This window comes from Manis javanica, chromosome X (assembly GCF_040802235.1).
Source record: "Manis javanica isolate MJ-LG chromosome X, MJ_LKY, whole genome shotgun sequence".
Taxonomy (NCBI): Eukaryota; Metazoa; Chordata; class Mammalia; order Pholidota; family Manidae; genus Manis; species Manis javanica.
Genome location: NC_133174.1, coordinates 135,624,656 through 135,645,553, shown reverse-complemented (window position 1 = coordinate 135,645,553; position 20,898 = coordinate 135,624,656). Strand labels below are relative to the sequence as shown.

Sequence of the window (20,898 nt, the reverse complement as noted above, 5' to 3'; positions counted from 1 at the left end):
CCATCCCATGATGGGATAGGTGGTTATTACCTTTATTGGAGCCATTCTGGTGATGGGTTCTGTAGCCAGCAAGGCGTGGTACATGGCAGCCGATTATTTCTCTATTAAGGTATACTGTACCTCTGCTCTTTTCCAGAGTTGCAACCACAGTCCAATAGGTTGGCAAGTTCATTCAAGCTGCTGCCAGAGATCCAAGCCATAACCATCTTTGGTCACATGAACATACAGCTCACAGGGCCTTGATGGGTCTATCACACTAAAGGCCTTCATGGCCTTGACTTCCCATTTTGCGGTAGTAAAAGCAGTTGCACAAGTGTCATCCCAATCCCCTAATGTGCCTTTGTACCAAATGGTTTAAGAGCTTTTGAATTTGTGCCAAGTGCAGGATAAAGACTCTCCAGTAGACTGAAAGACCCAAAAACTCTTGTAATAATGTCATAGTTGTAGGGATAGGGAAGGCATGGACTTTATCTCTGGCTGCTCCTGGGATAACTTCACCCTTATCTGACAAGACAACCCCCAAGAATTTGACAGACAAACCAGGTCCCTGAACCTTGTTTCTGTTCAAGCCCATCCTTTCTCCTGTAGATACTGCAGCAATGTAGGTGCTACACCTTCTAGGTCTGTAAGGGAATCAGAAGTAAACATGATTTCATCAATATAATGGTGCAGCTGCACAATTGGCAGTTTCTCCCATGTAGCCAAGTCCTGGGCTACAAGTCCATGACAGTTGGTGGGACTGTGGAGGTACCCCTGTGGAAGGACGGTGAAAGTCCATTACTTTCTTTCCCATGTGAAGGGAAACTTTTCCTGACTTTCCTGTCCTATGTCAATGGAAAAGAAGGCATTAGCAAGATCTACAACACAATATATCTCTAGTTCATGACTGAGGTTGTCCATAAGGCCTTTAATAGAGGGGATGGCAGCATGCAAAGGAGGTATGACTTTATTCAGTTTTCTGTAATCCACAGTCATCCAGAAACCATTGTTTTTTTAACTGGTCACATCAGGGAATTAAAAGGGCTAAGAGTGGGCTTTATAATACCCACCTACTTTAGTTCTTCAGAGGTTTCTCCAGTTGCTTTATGTCCTCCAGGAAATTTGTGTTGCTTAGTATTAATCACCCGCCAAGGCACAGGCAAAGTTACAGGCAGGTGCTTAGCCTGTCCCCTCAGAACTGCCTTCACCACATGTATCCTCAGTGGTCTGAACTCACCTGCAGTGGTCTGCAACCATAGGCCCTGCAGGATATATATCCCTAAAATTTATTTGGGGATGGAAGAGATATACACAGTATACTCCTTTGGGGGCAGATGCCCTATTTCCAATGGGATTAGGGCTTGTTTGACTCTGATAGACTTACCACTGTTTCCATCTATACTGGTGGGTGTACTAGGAAACCACTCAGGGTTGCCATAAATCAGTGAACATTCAGCTTCTGTTTCTACCAGAGCCAGAGTATGTTGTACATTTACTGGGTTATAAGTGACATTTTTGTGCCTAACTCCAGTGACACCTGTTAGAGCTTCGTGTATGTCTGCCATCTAGTGGGAGACGATGGTAAGTCACCCTGATTGGCCCATTACAGTGTGAAGTGTGGCCATTGCCCACTTGAAAAGTGGATGTTTCCCTGGGGTCTGGCATACATTCTGCAGTTACTGCTGCAGGGCAGAATGAATTGTCAGGGAATTCAGATTTCCCATTTCTGATCCAGACAGAATGATCCCATCCACTCCTACAACCCAAAGGCGCAGGAGCCAGGCTGATATGGACTCTGAGGGTTTCTGCCAAAACCCAGAGTCCAAATCAGCCAACTCCACCTGTGTATAGGAGCAGAGCATAGAGTGCTCCATGACCTGGGGAGGGGACTGCTCCTCTCCCAGAGGAACCCACAGTTTCTGTGTCTTAATTTTCATGATTACAGCTGGGCGGGATTTCAATAGATGAAATTGTCCTCCCCAGCTCCTCCACCATTTCCAGGGCCAATGGTTTTGTCCTTGTGTAGTTTTTTTATTACTAATTCAATTTTGTTGCTGGTAATCGATCTGTTCAGATTTTCTGTTTCTTCCTTGGTCAGCCTTGCAAGGTTGTATTTTTCTAGGAAGTTGTTCATTTCTTCTAGGTTATCCAGCTTGTTAGCATGTAGATTTTCATAGTATTCTCTAATAATTCTTTGTATTTCTATGGGGTCCATCATGATTTTTCCTTTCTCATTTCTGATTATCTTTATGTGTGTAGACTCTCTTTTTTTCTTGATAAGTCAGGCTAGGGGTTTATCTATTTTGTTTATTTTCTTGAAGAACCAGCTCCTGCTTTCATTAATTCTTTCTATTGTTTTATTCTCCTCAATTTTATTTATTTATGTTGTAATCTTTATTATGTCCCTCCTTCTACTGACTTTGGGCCTCATTTGTTTGTCCTTTTCTAGTTTCATTAATTGTTAGTTTAGACTGTTCATATGGGATTGTTCTTTCCTAAGGTAGGCCTTTATTGCAATATATTTCTCTCTTAGCATGGCCTTCGCTGCATCCCACAGGTTTTGTGATGTTGAATTATTGTTGTGATTTGTCTCCATATATTGCTTGATCTCTGTTTTTACTTGGTCATTGATCCATTGATTCTTTAAGAGCACGTTATTAAGCCTCCATGTGTCTGTGGGATTTTTCATTTTCTTTGTGTAATTTATTTCTAGTTTCATACCTTTGTGATATGAGAAGCTGGTTGGTACAATTTCAATCTTTCTGAATTTACTGAGGTTCTTTTTGTTGCCTAGTATATGATCTGTTCTTGAGAATGTTCCATGTGCACCTGAGAAGAATGTGTATACTGCTGCTTTTGTGTGTAGAGTTCTGTAGATGTCTGTTAGGTCTGTCTGTTCTAGTGTATTGTTGACTGCCTCTGTCTCTTTACTTATTTTCTGTCTGGTTGATCTGTCCTTTGGAGTGAGTGGTGTGTTGGATTCTCCTAAAATGAATGCATTGCATTCTATTTCCCCCTTTAATTCTGTTAGTATTTGTTTCACATATGTAGGTGCTCCTGTGTTGGGTGCATAGATATTTATAATACTTATACCCTCTTGTTGGACTGACCCTTTTATCATTATGTAATGTCCTTCTTTGTGTCTTGTGACTTTCTTTGTTTTGAAGTCTATTTTGTGTGATACAAGTACTGCAACTCCTGCTTTTTTCTCCGTATTAGTTGCATGAAATATCTTTTTCCATCCCTTTACTGTCAGTCTGTGTATGTCTTTGGGTTCGAAGTGAGTCTCTTGTAGGCAGCATATAGATGGGTCTTGTTTTTTTATCCATTCAGTAACTCTATGTCTTTTGATTGGTGCATTCAGACCACTTACATTTAGGGTGATTATCGATAGGTATGTACTTATTGCCATTGCAGGCTTTAGATTCGTGGTTACCAAAGGTTCAAGGTTAACTTCCTTACTATCTCACAGTCTAATTTAACTCACTTTGTATGCTATTACAAACACAACCTAAAGGTTCTTTTTTTCCCTCCTTTTTCTTCCTCCTCCATTCTTTGTCTATTATGAATCTTGATATGTACTCTTTGTCTATCCCTTGGGTGACATCTATTTAGCCTTAGGAATACTTCCATCTATAAGACTCCCTCCAAAATGCCCCATAGAGGTGGTTTGTTGGAGGTAAATTCTTTCAGCTTTTGCTTATCTAAAAATTGTTTAATCCCTCCTTCAAATTTAAATGATAACCTTGCTGGGTAGAACATTCTTGGTTCAAGGCCCTTCTGCTTCATTGAATTAAATATATCATGCCACTCCCTTCTGGCTTGCATGGTTTCTGTTGAGAAATCTGATGATAGCTTGATGGGTTTTCCTTTGTATGTGATCTTTTTTCTCTCTATGGCTGCTTTTAAAAGTCTGTCCTTACCCTTGATCTTTGCCATTTTAATTATTATATGTCTTGATGTTGTCTTCCTTGTGTTGTGAGATCTGTGCACCTCCATGGCTTGCGAGACTATCTCCTTCCCCAGATTGGGGAAGTTTTCAGCAATTACCTCCTCAATGACACTTTCTATCCCTTTTCCTCTCTCTTCTTCTGGTACCCCCTATAATCTGAATATTGTTCCATTTGGATTGGTCACACAGTTCTCTCAGTATTATTTCATTCTTAGAGATTCTTAGAGCTGTTGTGGGCATGGCCTCCCTCTGGCTGGCCTGACACCAGCGCAGTGATTGCCAGTTTGGGAGCCAGTGCCAGCAGGCTTGGAGGGAGGTGCAGCAGGCTGCATGTCACAGTGGGGGGTCTTGGAGCTGAGCAGGCAACTAGGGGGATGGGACGCCTGAAGCTCCTTAAAGTTCCCAACCAGCTGGGCTGATCTGTGAAGACAACTCTGGGCAACACCCTTCCCCAAGGGAGACTGGTTCATGTAATGGGGTCATAGGCCAGACTGATAGGACTGGGACCTGACCTGGGGCCAGGCAGCGCAGAGTCCAGGGGTCAAAGAGAAGTTTACAAATTTCAGACAAATGACTCTCATGTGCTCTCGGCCCTCTGTGAGGCTTGCCTGGACCCCAGCTGTGCCGGGTACTCTGCTGTTCTGGGCTCTTGGCTGACTGTCCTGGTGAGTGACCCCCTCACCTGCCAGCTATGGTGCCCAAGCAAGCCAACAGCATCCTTACCTGGCAGCAGACAAGCAGAGCGAAAGCAGGTGAGGCTGACCTTAGCTGTGGTCAGAGTTCAGTATGTGATGCAGAAGGCTGGCCATGTGTCCCATCGTTTCAGCTGGTGGTGTGTTTGCCCAAGGACTATCGACCTGCCCCGACAAGGACAATCACAGTGTCAGGTGGAGGTGCTGGAAGCCAGCAGGTCTTGGAGGCTTGCCAGATGTTACAGGCACTGGATGGTGGCCTTGGCGAAGGGCTTCTCAGCAGTTTGCCAGGAGATGGAGACTTGGAATCCAGTGGATATTAGGCAGTACTCACACCTTTGAGCCTCTTCTGCAAACAAGGATTCTGACTGCCAGCAGCTGACAGTTGGGTGGAGAGGTGTATGAACTCCCAGACCCATACTTCATAGATTTGAGTTAAATCTATACATCAGTTTGGGGAGTTGAGCCTTCCTGTCCTGACCATTTGTCTTCCCATATTTAGCTCTTCAAGTTCTTTCATTGGTGTTTTATAGTTTTCAGCTTACAGATCCTGTTCATGTTCTGTTAAATTTATTCCTAAGTATTTCAATATTTTTGGAGCTATTGGAAACGGTGTTGCTGGTATGTAGATATAAAATTATTTTAAGAGCTTTTTCTTGATGTCCTGTGACCTTAATTAACTCAGTTCTAAGAGAAGTGTTTTGGGCTACTTCTTTTGGTTTTAATCATGTCATCTGCAAGTAGAGACGTTTTTATTTCTTCTTTTCCCATCTGTATGCCTTTTATCTCTTATTCTTGCCTTATTATACTGCCTAGGAATTCTAGTATAATTCAAATAACGGTGGTGAGAGAGGACATCCTTCCCTTGCTCCTGATCTTCAGGGGAAAGCTTTCAGTCTTTTTATCATTAAGTATAATATCACATTTCAGCTTTTTCTATGTGACCTTTGTGAGGCCAAGGAAGTTCCTTTCCATCTTTGTTCACTGACAATTTTTTGAAACTCTTGAATGGATGACATGTTTTTCAAATGCTAATTCTGCATCAGTTGGTATGATTGTATAGTTGTTCTTCTTTATTAATATAGTGCATTACATTGATTGATTTTTTTCAAATATTGAAGCAATTTGAATTTTCAGGATAAGCCCCACCTGATTGTAGTATATAATGTAATAAATACTTCTGAACTCAGTATGCTAAGATTTTGTTTGATTTTTGTATCAATATTTATGAGAGATATTAACCCATAGTTTTCTTTTCTTTTTGGCTTTGGCATCAGGGTAATGCTGGTTTTGTAAAACTGAGCTGGGAAGGGTACCCTCCTCTTCTCTTTTTGGGAAGAGTTTGTGTAGAATTGGTATCATTTCATCTTTAAATGTTTAATAGAATTTAGGCTAAGCAAAAAATTTTGAGAGGCTTTTAATTATGAATTAATTTCTTTATAATTAAAGGATTCTTCAGGTTATCTATTTTCTCTTTGATGAGTTAGTTTTCTCTCAAGGAATTTGTTCTTTTTACCTATTTATGTGTGTTGAGTTGTTCATAGTATTTCCTTACTATCTTTTTAATATCGAACAGAGTCTGTATTGAGATCTTCTCATTCATTCCTGATCCTGATAATTTGTATCTTCATTGTTAACATTTATAAATTTTACTGGTATCAGATAACCAGTTTATTTCATTGATTTTTCTCTATTAGTTTTCTGTTTTTAATTTTGTCCATTTCTCTGCTTAGCTTCCCCTCCCCCCGCCCGCCTTCCTTCAGTTTGATTTGGGTTTATTTTTGGTCCTTTAAAAAAGTTTTTTAAAGATCAGTGATTTGATACCTTTTCTTTTTCTTAACCTAAGCATTTAATGTTATAAATTTCCCTAAGTTCCACTTTAATTGAATCATACCAATTTAGATATGTTGTTTTAATTTTTATTCAGTTCAAAATATTTCTGAACTTCCTCTTGGCCATTTATTATTCAGAAGTATGTTATTTACAAATATTTGGAGGTTTTCTTTTTAATTTTCTGTGATTTAACCCTAAGTCAATTGCATTCCGATCAGAGAGCATAATTTGATAATTATGACTTCAATTCTTTCAAATGACTTTTAGGTTGGTATGATGATCCAGGTGGTTGTGTGTCTTTGTGAGTGTTCAACGCACATTTAAAATAATATGAACCCCCAGTTGCTTTGCACAGGGCGAGATGGTGAGAGCAAGGCTGAAGCCAAATGCCTTCCTATGACCTAGGGAGTCGTACAGCACTTTCACAACACCTGTCAGTCCTGTCCCATGAAGGAGGCCGCCGTACCAGAGTGTGGATAACAGGAGGGGGATTTGTTGGCCACCTTGGAGGCTGGTGGTCAGCCTAGGAATGAGGGTTATTACCGAAGGGAAGAGGAAACAGACCTCTCTCTACTCCTCCTCTAGAATCCATTTGGATCATCAAAGAGTGGGTGGGGCTGGCTTCACATGTAACTGACAGCTCTGCCTGCCTATGTGGAGGGAGATTCTGAGGCTTCCAGGCTCAGTGGGGAGGACAGATGCATCCCTGTCTTCTCTCCTCCTTCTCAGGGTTGCTGAGAATTCTGAGAAGTCAGTCTGTGCAGAGGGGGCAGTGGTGTCTGTGTAGTCTCTGAATGTGGCTCCCCAGCCCCTACGGTGTCTGTCTTCCCTTGCCCAGCACTAAGGACCTGGAAGGCATAGGCATTGAAAGCAGTGCAGTTGGAGACTGACAATGAGGAAGGGGCTTGCATTTTCAGCCACCCTCTGTGCCACGTTCTCAGTTCATAGATTAGGAAACAGGCACACAGAGAGTGAATGTGTAGCCGTAGGCCACATAGCTGGTGAGGGCAGAGCTCAATATAGTCTGATCAGAGCGTAAACCCAATGCAGTCTGATATGGAGTCCATGTGCTATGCACCATGAGATGCTGATGCTGAGCAGGCAGCAAGGAGAGAGAGAGGAAGACCAGGTGACCCAGACTGAGCCAGGCACATGTGCATGCACACACCCCTTTCTGGCTTTCATCTGTGAAGCTACAGTGGTCCAAGGAAACTAAGAGTGGAGCCAGAAGGCAAGGGAGGAGGGCGGCAGTGGAGGGAAGGGGTCTATAGGAGGAAACACCACATTTTCCAGGATACCAGGGGATTCCCTTTCCTTATGAGTCTGTCTCAAATCCTAGACTTCTCTCCCTGGGCCCACTAATCAATTCTCCAAGACCTACCCCGATTGACTGCAGACATATGCCTTTCCAGGGCCTGAGTGCCTGGGAGACCTGGGCTGAGAGTTTGTGTTCTCTGTGGTCCTCTCAGATCCTGCTTTCAGTGATAAGGGGTGAAGGAAGCATGGGGTCTGGACTTCAGATTTGTTTGGAGACAAAATTTATTGGAACAGGAAGCCAAAAAGCCATGTAGGGGGTTGGTGTTAACATCCCCAAAGCACTTGAGGAAATTCTCCCCCACTTGTATACTTCATTTCTTGTACTGAAAATGAGATTTCTGCAACCACTTATTTTTGCACTTGTAATTGGAGTGTAAGGGGTCAGGAGGCTTCCTTTGAAGATTGCTCACAGCATGCGTATGGAGTATGTATGGTTACATTTGTTCTCCTGTGGTTGTTGGGATGCTATTTATTGGCAATGGCTCACTCACCATAACTGAAACACAGGGCTTCTACCCCGTGTGTGTCCTCTGGTGTCGGGTGAGGTGTACGTTCTGCGTGAAGCCCCGTCCACACTCCCTGCAAACATAGGGCTTTTCCCCGGTGTGTATCTTCTCGTGTCGGATGAGGTGTGCTGTCTGCGTGAAGCCCCGTCCACACTCCCTGCAAACACATAGGGCTTCTCCCCGGTGTGTGTCCTCTGGTGTGGGATGAGAGAAAACTTCCGTGTAAAGCCCCGCCCACACTGCCTGCAAACATAGGGCTTCTCCCCGGTGTGTATCCTCTCGTGTCGGATGAGGTGTGCTGTCTGTGTGAAGCCCCGTCCACACTCCCTGCAAACATAGGGCTTCTCCCTGGTGTGTATCCTCTCGTGTCGGATGAGGTGTGCTGTCTGCGTGAAGCCCCGTCCACACTCCCTGCAAACATAGGGCTTCTCCCCGGTGTGTGTCTTCTGGTGTGGGATGAGATTTGACCTATCAGTGCAGCCTTGACCCCACCCTCTGTTCCTGACCCTTCCAGTTGACATACCTGCCCCCACAGATAATTTGTCTGTGTCTTCTGGATTCACTTTCTGGCCTGTGCTGGCCTCCATCATTCTTTTATGTGTCCTGGAGCCCCCCATTTGTCCTTTGGGTGGGTTGGAAAAGGTCCCCGAAATCCTCTTCTGCCTTAAACTTTTAAGCAAAATTTTGGACCTTTCTTTGACCTCTTGACCTTCAGCTTTGTCACTCCAGCTGTGTTGGCCTGGACAGGGATCCTCTGGTTGGAGATGTTTTCCTGGAGGTGTTTGTGGGGGGACCTGAGAAGGGTGATTGCGCTCCACATGCTGGCTGAGGGGGTGATTGCGCTCCACATGCTGGCTGAGGGATTTCTGACTGGAGAAGGCCAGAGAGCAGGAGGCACAGGGGTGGATCTCTGGCTTTGGTTCTGCTGAAAGAAGAACTTTCTGGTCAGGTAGATGTTGACAAAGCTGTCTGGGTGGATGCTTTGTCTTCTGGTGGGCCTGCCCCACTAATCATTTTTATTGTGCTAACAGCACAGCTGTGTGTGGCATCTGTTAAGAATGGCATAAAACTAAATGTGACATTCCCAGAGGAATTAAAGTTTCAACAAAAGGGTATTGACCAGCAGCCTATGTGTCAGAACATGTACCAGGGAGTCGCTCCAGCTGGGAGGGGAAGGGAGATTGAGAAAGTGTGGGCTGTGCATCACTTCAGGAAAATGCAGAAAAAGTTTTGAACCAGCCAATAAAATTAAGACAAATGTAAAGAAAGCGTAATATTGATATAACTTGCTTAGGCAACATCAGGGAGAGATTAGCCAATGAGGAACCAGGGGAGGGACTCATGTGCTAAAGAATAAGTTGCTTTTTGTAAGGGCCCTGAGTGAGCCTGCTCCCCAGACACCTGATCTTGCAAGGCCGCCATTAAAGCCTCGCTCCATCATTCTTTTTGTCTCTGTGTCAGCTTACTGAGTTCGGAACAGTGAGAGTATTTCTCACACATCTCCACTCCATTTTTATTCACTGCATCTTCCTCAGAAATCCCCCAAACCCACATCCAGGGCATTTTATATGTATTGCTCAGTCTAGGAACTTTCAAGTGTCTTCAGAGGCAGCTTCCCCCTCCCACAGATGGACCTGCAGTGGCCTTTTCCTACATCCTAGTATTGTCTATGTCATATCTGCCTGTGACAGTGTCTGCAGCTATCTTATTCTTTGGAGAGGTAACAATGCTCCTGATGACTCAGGTGTAATCGGTCTTAGGTATTTCCTCTGAGGGGAATGGGATCCACTAAGTTAGGAGCCACTCAGCCTGGAGATGTAGAAATGTGGAAGGCAGGCTAGAATAGTGCTTAAAGAGAGCATGTGTGGGTAAATCTGAATTTCATCATCCACATTCAGAAAGATATTTGATTGAGGACCCCTATGCTTCTGGATACCCACCAGGAGGTGGGATTCGGATTGGACAAGGGCGAGTGGTCCAGGCCACACTGACTAAAGGACTTGGGCTCCTGTTGCCCCAACTAGACTGCGAATTGATTCTTTGTCAGTTTTCTACAAATCACAAAATGAAAGTATACCCTTCTTCAAGAGTCACACCACCTATTCATACTTGACTTATTTCATTCAGCCTTAGCATTTTAATTGCAATAACAAGTCCTGTTTCAAAATATATCCCAAATCATACGTCTTATGGCCCCAACTCCCATCTGTCCAATCAACCCACCATCTTCTTTCTGCAGTCTGTTTTCCAAAAATTAAAGAAAGCATTATCTCAGAGCAGAGCACATGTGACTCTCCATAGGCCTCGGGCTACCATGTATGGACCCAACCTCCGTTCTTGCCCTCCAGGCCTCCTTCCCCTGGTTGGTCTCCCAGCCAGTCCTTGTCACCCCACCTCTCCTGCCTTGGATGGTGCACTAGCTGGTGCCTTTGCCTGGACTTCTTTGCCCACTGGTACTTGCATGTCTCAAATGTTATCTCCTGAGAGAGCCCTTCCCTGACCTCGTCGCCCCCCTCATGGTTCCTAGACACCTTCCCTAGATTAGTCCCCCTCAAAGCACTCGTTGCTGTTTGACGCTGTGCACATACACCCACCCTTGTTCACCCATCAGCTGCTCGAGGGGTGATTCTGACTGCCGCTGTTGGGCACAGAGCAGGGACTCACACGAGAACTGACTGAACTGTGAATGAGTGCACATCAACACACACGTCATTCAGAAATATGGAACAAATTAAGAAGAAGCAGCTAAAAGGGCCAGAAGAAACTGTGTTGGGGAGAGAGTCGGTAGGTGCTTGAAAACTCTTTTTTTTTTTGTCCCTAAGTCTTCCAGTACTCTGTGTATGCTGTGATATATTTCATGCACAAAGTATTACAAAAATCAGAGCAAAATTTTAAAAGTAAAAAGTGTTCCTAAGTGTCAAAGGCCTCTGAAATGAGTCCTTAATTTCTGAAGCATCTGAATTGCAATTTTACTGACTTTATTCTGGATTTTACTCCTCTTAAGAGTTGGACTATGAAATTCCCAAGAATCCTTTCATTTCTTTCTATTTTAAAGAACAGTGGTGCCCACCTCTCTGTGCTGTGAGCGCTCCCTTCCACTTGCTTCCCCGCTCGATGCCCAGCTCCTGGCCATACTCGTCTCCATACCAGACCAGCAGTTCACTGCCCGGCCTGATGAGCTGGCACGTTCTGTAGAAGATCTCACTGTGATACTGAAAGGCCACCAGGTTCTGTTCGGCGTCGTCCCTGGCACAGTTTACGTACCTGGGATCACAGCGGGCAAAAGGGAAGAAACCACCAGCAGTGAGTTCCCGCCGCTTACCATGTCCACGTCCAGCTCCATGCCCGGTGTTTATGGCTGGCTTGGACGCTGCCCCCTCCCCTCATTGTTCCTGGGGAAGCTTCTGTACATACCTCAGTCTCTTTCACAATATCATGTGGATTCTTACTGCCGTGTCTTTCTTACTGTGCTCATCCTGCCTAAAATGTTTCCCTCCCTTGCCTAAGTGTTTTCCAAAGCCTGATTTCAGACTTAGCCTCCACCTCCGTTTGCCATAAAATCCGCTGATGTTTAGCTTCTCTAAGTTAAGTCTGTTTCGTAACACAGAACTTTGGGCTTGATTATGGACTCTGCTTCTAGATTAGCACATACCAGCCTAACTCATATCCTGTTTTGAGATGCCTTTGTCCAATCTCTCCACCCTTTATTTAAGGTACCATTTACTTGCTTCCCCCGGGTTTCTATAGAAAATGGAGGTCCTTTTACCTTAGCATAATTGCACATGACAACAATGGTTCATTCATATTCTGTGTCCCCCTGGTAAGGGAAGGGGCTGGGTCATGAAGCCCAGAGGCCCATGGCCATACTACAGCTTATTTGTACGCAGGCTTCAGAACCCAGTTCTAATTACAAGTGAATCTAAGAAGATTTGCTGCTCTCACAGGTTAAAGATTTGCTGCCCTCCCTTGTTTTAATTTATCTTGGCACTGTGTACTTCTTGAAAAAATAGGAAAATTATAGTTAAATCTTGAAATCAATTTTTTAATGGTTTTGCAATATGTCCTCCGTAAGGACATGGATTATAATGTGCTTAGTTAAAGAACTCCCTTATCTGAACTGGAACATAGTAAATGCCTAATAAATGTTGATTAGATAAGTTAAAATGTGTGAATCTAGGCTCCTCAAGGTTTCTTCCAGGGCTGAAATTTTGTCTAGCATAGAGATTTATATTTTAGGACACATACTATCTTTTTATTTCTTGTTTTTTTCTAAATAGCTCTTGAAATAAAACATTGTATGGAGTAAACAGAGAAACACAGGCTTGAGGGAGACAACTGAGGGAGGCATGATGAGAAGGGAAGGAGTGTGGGCTTGTGAGAGTCAGATGTCCTCTCTGAAACTCAGAAAACTTGGCCTTACCTCATCCAATTGGCCCAAGATTTGTCCTTTCCATCCACATACAAACAGGAGTTTCTCCCTGTGGTGATCTGAATTTCAGAAAGAGAAGTTAAAGGATTTTTTGCCGGGGGAGGTAACAGAAGAAGTGTTACACCGTATTGTTATCAAGGTGCTTTCATCCTGCATGGATTCAGGCACCAACTGAATGTGACATGCTCCTCAGCCATCGTCAATGTATCCGAGTCAGTTTGCCCACTCAGAGCAAGGGCCCTGCAAGGGAGGAGCCACCTGTCTATGTCTGTGCTTCCATGCTCCCACCTCCCCTCTGATCTTTACCTGGGAGCTCCATGCTGATGCAAAGTCCACCCAGTACACGGAGCTGACCATGTTATCTCCATCCATGTTCTGGTATGTAGAAGGTCAGGTCCCATCAATCCACAGGAGGGATGTGGGAAGCCGGAGGACAGGGGAAGAGATAGATGTTCTAACCTGCCAGGAATACCCGCTGTTGGCCGCCTCTTCATCTCCTGTGATGTGGCCCTCATAGGGGCCAAAGTGCACACCCAACGGCAGATCAGATGTTTCATTCCACACTCCAAGCCCAGCCTCAGGGATGCTCGACGGTCTGATTTTCAGCCCAGGGGGCAGAGTGAGGGCTGAGCGGTTGGGATGTCCCTTGTCCACTGCAGTGTCCTTTATAAACACAGCGGGCCCATGAGCAGCACAACTGTCAATGAAGACTTTCTGACACTTCTCACAATCTGCAGGTGAGAGTAGCAGGGGTCAGGGAAAGCATAGTGCACGTTCTTGAACGTAAAGAGCTTCAGAAAGAGTGCAGGCACTCACACCATTTAGCTTCAGTCCTGCATTCCAAGTCATTAGAGGAAGGGAATAATGTGGGGACTGAAAACGACAACATGAAATTATTGTACCAAGACACAACAGCCTTCTCTGTGAGTGGGCCAAAAGGGTCACTTACACAGGTAGTTGTCATCCTGGGGCTCGCTGACCTCTTGGTACACACGGCCCTTTCTTTCTTGTAGGTTATACGTCTTTCCTTCAGTCTCCTCTCCCCCAAGTTCTAAGTTGGAGAAGGGTAGGTAAGTGAGGTTGGTGAGGTCTGGAATGTTAGTCCCTGTTTGGTCAGAAACTGAAATCTCTTCCCATCAAACGGCCCCCTGTCCTTCTACACACACTGGTTTTCGCCCCATTAACCACTGGTGCAGAGAGACTACCATTCAACACTGACTAGGGATGCTCAATTGAATTTCAGTTATTCTCATTATCAGGTTAAACTTCCCAAAGTTTGTACTTCGAAAATGGTTCATTCACACATTTATTCATTCAGAGAATATTTGTTGAGGGCATGTAACATGGTAGGCATTAAACAAAGGTCTGAGCATACAATACCAAGAAAGTATGGTCTGTTATCACAGATGGATTTATTGGACATCTTGCACAGGCCAACTCTTTTATTTTTAAATTAATGTTTTCAAACAATACATGAGCTATGCATCCTTATCTTCAGTTTACAAATGAACACTCAGGAACTCAGAGAATTTATAAAGTTTGCCCAAGGCCCTAGTGCTAACTTCAGGCCTCAGGTTAGTCCAGCTTAAACCCGGGCCTATCCAAAGAGCAAACGACATGCTTTCACCATATTCATCAGCCTTCCTAAAGGACTGAGAGCAACTCAAGTTTTTCCTCTTACCCATTTTTTGTCTAGAGTGATGTCCAGAGGTACTTGCTTTTCCAGGAGGGGAAACTGGCTTCTGGGCCTGCTCAGAAGAGGAAATGTAGAAATGTACAGAGGGTATCAAATACATCTGGGAAATGAGGTGACCAAACAGTGAGATTGGGAAGAGAACCGAGAAGTCTAGACGATAAAGGAAAGATGGCAAAGGTTGCAGACTGCCAGATCCTGGAAAGAGTGTCTGGAATTGGATTAGCTGGTTCCTGTCAATTCTGTCTGAATAAGGTTGTAACGCCAGCTGGTTTTCCTCAGTTTCCTGACCCATAAACTGGCATATATGTGAATTCTTAATGTTATAATGAACATGCAATGTCATACTGTTTTGTGACCAAGTTATTTTGTGAGCTAATGCAGCATGAATGTGAGGTTAGTCTTGCTGTCAACTTACCTCCTCCCTGGCCTCCATATTTGAAGTCTATCTTATAGATACGATCTTCAGCTTTCCTTGACCCTCTTACATCTAATTTAATTTGTTTGATCTAGTTTAACACGAATTACTCAGAAAATATACAGGGCCTTGAGCTGGTCCTGGGACTTCTGAGAAGAGTGAGGTATGAACAAGGTTCTCAAAAAGCTCCCATTTCAGAGGCAGGCTACACAGATGATTACAAATAAATGTGATGGCCTGAGTAAGGCTCGGAGGAAAGACTCACTTCCTCGTACAAGAATGAGCATTTGAAAGCAGTGCCAGATGGATGTGTTTTGGCTGAATAGTGTGTAGCCTATATGAAGTCCTATTTTCTTATTTGTTGTTCCTCAACCATCAAACTTGGATTTCCTCTGGGCTGGGAGATGCCTCTTTGGATTAGAGTTGGGGGCTGTGAGGGTGGGGATCCTATCTCCTTCATATGGGACTATTCAGTGTCAGTACTGACCATTTGTAAGCTTCCCTTAGTCAGAGGGTCTCAGCACATCTCCCACTGTAGCATAGCAGACAGGAGCTTAAGCTGTTATCACCAGTAAGATGAGTGAAGTTAAGAATAAAGACAGTGTGAGTTTTAGACAACTAGGAAAGTTTTAATGGGCTTGTAAGTGGTTTAGAGAAGGAGCTTTGGATCAGATTGCACTACCACTGAAACTGTGATCCAAGGCCTGTAATCAAACATTTCTTTACCTCAGTTTCCTCATCTATAAATGGTGATGGTTATAGTACCTACCTCATAGGGTTCCTGCAAGGTTCAAGTCAGGTTACTCATGTAAAATGCTTAAAATAAAGTCTGAAGTATTGTGAAAATAGAAACACGTGGTAGCTGCTTTGTTGCTGTTCTTACTCGCTATCAAAGTGATAGCAGACACTGTGCAGAAGGGACCAGGAGAGGCAGGCAGCAGCTTCCAGCGCACTCGGCGCCTTCTCCCCCTCTTACCTGTGTTTCGGTCCGTGAGAAAGATTTTCTTGTCAACAGGATTTAGGAAATACTCACCTTCCGGTGTTGACTCCGTTCCACTCTGAAGGCCACCCAAGAAGGTTGGCCTAAAGGTGAAGAAAAATCAATGTTTCAGTTGGTGAGTAATTCCAAACTCTGGACATTCGCAGTAGGGCCACGGCTGCCTGAACTAGAGTGATGACTACGAGGAGCATTGAAGGGCGCTCGGAAAATGGTTTCTGAAGCATCATCGGGGCTTTCCACTGGGGCCATCAACTAGCTTTTTTAAAGTGTTTAAAAACTAGAGAAAATGTCACTTACATTTCTTCCTATGTTCATAAATTATCTATTGCATTCATCGTTAAATAATAAATTGGCCTTTTTTGACAAAAATACCCAACAAACTGGGAGTAGAAGGAAATTGCCTCACTATCATAAAAGTCACATATGAAAAGCCCACCTCCCACCTCGTATTCAACAGTGAAAAAATGAGAGCATTTCTTGTAAGATTAAGAACAAGCCAAGGATGTCCACTCTTGCCACTTCCATTCAGAAGAGTACTGTCAGACCCAGCCAGGGAATCACACAAGAAAAGGAAATAAAAGGAATCCAACTTGGCAAGAAAGAAGTAAAATTATGTCTGGCTGCGGATCTCATATGGAGAAAATTGTAAAGATTCTTGCCCAAATCCTGTTAGAACTAATAAATTCAGCAAAGTTGCAGGATACAAAACTAACACCCAAAAATGACTTGCACTTCTATGCACTAACAAGGAACAATCTAAAAAAGCAGCTCAGAAGACAATCCATTTTGAACAGCAACAAAATGAATGAAATAATTAAGAGTAAACTTAACCAAGGAAGTGAAACACTTGCACACTGAAAATCAGAGAACATTGCGGAAAGAAATTAAAGAAGACACAGTAAATGGAAAGGACACAGTCTCTTCAACAAACGGTGAGGCTGAGAGTATCTACATGCAAATGAATAAAAGTGGGCCCTTTTTTTGACACCATATACATAAATCAGCTCCAAGTGGATTACAGACCCAAATGGAAGACCTTAAAGTATAAAACTCTTAGGAAAAAAACAAGGGCAAACTTTTTGACATTGGAATGGGCAATGATTTCTGGGATATGGCATGAGAGGCACAAGAAACAAAATAAAATATACATGAGTTCACTAAAGATTTCTGTGAAACAAAGGACACAACACAGTGAAAAGACAACGTGTAGAATGGGAGGAAGTATTTGTAAAACATACATCTGATAAGGGTTTAATATCCAGAATATATAAGGAACTCCTACAATTCAGCAGTAAAAAATCAAGTGACTTAATTAAAAATTGGGTGCTATGGAATGAATTGTGTCCCTGCAAAACTCCTATGTTGAAACCCTAACCCCCAATGTGATGGTATTTGGAGATGGAGCATTTCGGACGTAAGTAGGGGTGGATGAGGTCATGAGATGGGGCCCTCATGATACGATTGGTCTCATCAAGAAGAAGAGAAAGATCTGGTCTTTCTCCCTAAGAGTACACACGAAGAAGGGTACCAACACAGAGCAAGATGGAGGGTGCCTAAAAGCAAGGAAGAGAATTTCACCATGAGAGCACCTTGATCTTGGACTTCCAGTCTCCAAAAGTGTGAGAAAAACACATTTCTGAGGATTGTCACTCAGTCTATGGTATTTCGTTATGGCAGCCCAAGCTGACTAATACAATGGAAAAAGGACTTGAATAGATATTTATCCAAAGAAGATACGTGTAAATGGCCCACAAACATATGAAAAGATGCTCAATATCAATAATCACCATGAAAATGCAAACAAAAACCACAGCAACATGTCATCTCATACCTGTTAGGATGGCCAGTATGAAAATAACATACAATAACATGTGTTGACAAGGATGTTAGGAAACTGAAATGCTTACACACTGTTTGTTGAAATGTAAAGTGTCACAGCCACTATGTAAAACAGTATGGAGTTTCCTCAAATAATTAGAAATACAACTTCCCTATGATTTGGCAGTCCAACTTCTGGGTATATATGAATAGAATTTGAAAACAGGATCTTGAATAAATATCTCTGCCCTCACGGCCACTGCAGCATTATTCACAGTATCCAAGGTATGAAAGCACCTAAATGATGGATAAATGGATGAAGAAAATGTGCTATACACACAGACACACACACACACACACACACACACACACACACACACACAGAGAGAGAGAGAGAGAGAGAGAGAGAGAGAGAGAGCAAACTTAAATGCATATTGCGAAGTAAAAGTAACCAGTGTTAAAGACTACATACTGTGTGATTCCAAGTATATGACATTTTGGAAAAGGCAAACCTATAGAGATGGTAAGAAGATCAGTGGCTGCCAGAGGTTGCGGGGAAGGAGGATAAACAGGTGGAGCACAGAGGATTTTTAGGGCAGTGAAACTATTTTGGGTAAAACTGTTAAAGGTGAACACATGAAATTGCACATTTGTTAAAACCCATAGAACTGTACAAGCAAAGACTGAACCCCACTATGAACCGTGGACTCCAGTCAATAATCGTCCATCAGTATCAGTTCATGAATTGTAACAGACACACCGCAGCGATTCAAGATGTTAATAACTGGGGAACCTGTGGGTGGAGGGAAAGAGGGAACTCTCTGTACTTTCTGTTTCATTTTTCTGTAAGCTTAAAAATTCTCTAAAAAATAAAGCCTATTAATTTAAAAAAAGTAATAATAATAATACCGTGTTGCCTACTTAAAAACTGCTAGGAGGAAAAACTTTTATTTTTTTTTCTTGTTTTCTTTTAAACCACAATAAAAATAAAGAAAGAAATTGACTGGGGTGGGGGTTTTAATTGCATCCAGACAGCGATGCACAGATGTACGATGAACCGTGGGCATACAGTTTCCCCCGAAGACTCTCCTTCCCTGTCAGAACCTTTGTGAATTTCAGATCTCTTACACTACTTTTAAGATCCTAAGGACTCAGAAATCTGTACATGGAGAATAATGGACCTAATCCAAGCCGCTTTCCCCAGTTTAGTTTAGGCAGACTGACTCTTCTCTTAAACTCTCCTGTCTGAGGGGCAGCAGAAGTGAGCCTCTCATTTCTGTTTTATAGTGATTGTACCTCATTTACTTACCTGATGCTGTCTCTGGTCAGGGACTGGGGGGAAGATCAGCGACCCTAACTAGCTCTCAAACACTTTCTTGGAATCCAGGCAAAGAATCACATTCACTTTTGGGTAAGAACACCATGTGGTATGATTAGATATACATACATAAATCATGTAACTTCACATAATATATTAATCATTCCCTCTTCTGAGACATTTAATCCAATGACTGAACTATCATGAAATTAGTGTTAGAAAGCTCCCTTTTGGATTTATAGTCTAATTAGGATTTCCTTAACTGCCTTTTCATTAGTTAACAATGTTTACAAATGCAAATAGCAATGATATATTTTAAAGTATGGAGAGTTAACACTGGAAAACCTATATATCCACCACCATTCAGTCTTACTGCAACATTCTGCTACAAAAGGCTTCAGGTCTTTATTTCTACTTCAAAAATCAAACACAAAAATCAAAACAAACAGAAAACTAATCAATATACAGTGACGCCACCTGCCAGCCCTTCCTTCTTCTCTTGTGGTGATAACTATTCTGAATTTGGTATTTCTTATCATGTTCCGATTGTTATACATCTGTTGCTTATTAATATATCTTTAAATAACATATATAATTACTTTACCCATTTAAAAACTTGATATGAATAGCCTCTTACTGTATAATATGCTGTTTTGTATCTTGCTTGCTTTGTGAACATCTGTGATTTTGAGGAAATAGTGTTTCTGTTGTTACCTCCTGAGACGCAGCTGGTACCTGAACCCAGGTCAGCTTCAGGACACCCTTAAATCCTCCTGGCTCCTCACCTTGCTGCCTGGGCGTCCATTCTTCATCAGAATCCTCAGTGTCATCCACCTGGGGCTTGGTGGCCTGCCTGTGACGATGCATGAGAGCTGGTCAAGGAGATTTGAGACCTGGAAAGAAGCAAAATCTTTGTCTTAAAAGGGAAGAGCTGGAAGAATGAACAAAGCACAGCAAGAAATGAAAGCACTATAAAGTCATAGCGACTCAGTGGGATGTGCTGGGAGGGTCTAGAGTAAGGCAGGAGGTGAGCTCCGCATTACCGGTACTGGCCGCACACTGATACAGGGAGCATTTCCCTCTGGGTTTGTCTCCACACAGAAGGGAACTGTGGGCAGACGGAGCCACCTGAGAGAGAGCCGGGCTCATGCAGGGGTTGCAGACTTGCTTCCCAGGCTACTCTGCACTCCACATGTCGTGTTCCCTGCAGCGACCAGTGCTTCATAGTTCCTTTTCACATTCCTGTATCGGGTTTTCTCCCAGTCTCCCATCTCTGTCCATTCTTTCTCGGAGAAGTATCTGGAAATGTCTTTGAAAGCATCTCTGGCTCAGAGAAAATAATAGGTTCCATCAGTGATTTACTAATACAAGTCAGAACTGTGAGCTGGGCCTTCTGCTCCGTCTTGCATGTAGGGTGTAGCCTGAGGCCGCTGGGTGGTCTCTGAAATAAGGGTGAAGACTCGGTCTCCTGACTGGCTCCTCAATTACTGTGCAAACACCAAGCGAGCATTTTCCCATCCCTCCGCTGACGTAGAGCAGTTGCTGATGCTAGGGTCCCGTTTTCTCCCCATGTCTCAGACACCCTGCCTGCACTCACAGAGAGGGTCGCCTACTGGTGCAGGCTCCTTGTCACCGGGCCCCTCTTCCCCTCCTTCTTACAGACCCCATCTGGAGCCTGGCTTCACCTCCCACACCTCTCACCGTGGCCTTCCAGCTCGTTGCCTTTGAGTGGCCCTCGGTATGTTGAGAAGAAGAGTATGTAGTTATGTAAATTCTCATAAGACAGTGTATAGACGCAACATAAGTTACATATGGTTCAAAGATTTAAACACAACTAATGCAATAATAGGTATGTTAGAAAAATCACCGGGAGAGTTTTAAATCTGAAAGCATGTTTAAAGAATGTAGGTCTAAGAAGGCCTCATAAATAACGCATAAGCCAA

General features: G+C 43.3%; 1 protein-coding gene across 1 annotated transcript; it reads right to left on the bottom strand.

The window, feature by feature from the left end:
* Nucleotides 1–1,655: 1,655 nt before the first annotated feature.
* On the bottom strand, nucleotides 1,656–20,526 carry LOC108386199 (histone-lysine N-methyltransferase PRDM9-like). The gene is given in 13 exon segments (XM_073227548.1): nucleotides 1,656–1,820; nucleotides 8,265–8,444; nucleotides 8,447–9,204; nucleotides 11,350–11,543; nucleotides 12,700–12,767; nucleotides 13,168–13,439; nucleotides 13,658–13,759; nucleotides 14,390–14,472; nucleotides 14,543–14,612; nucleotides 15,849–15,902; nucleotides 19,741–19,848; nucleotides 20,148–20,278; nucleotides 20,444–20,526. Coding segments are annotated over 13 exon segments (2,268 nt in total).
* Between the last annotated feature and the right edge of the window lie 372 nt (nucleotides 20,527–20,898).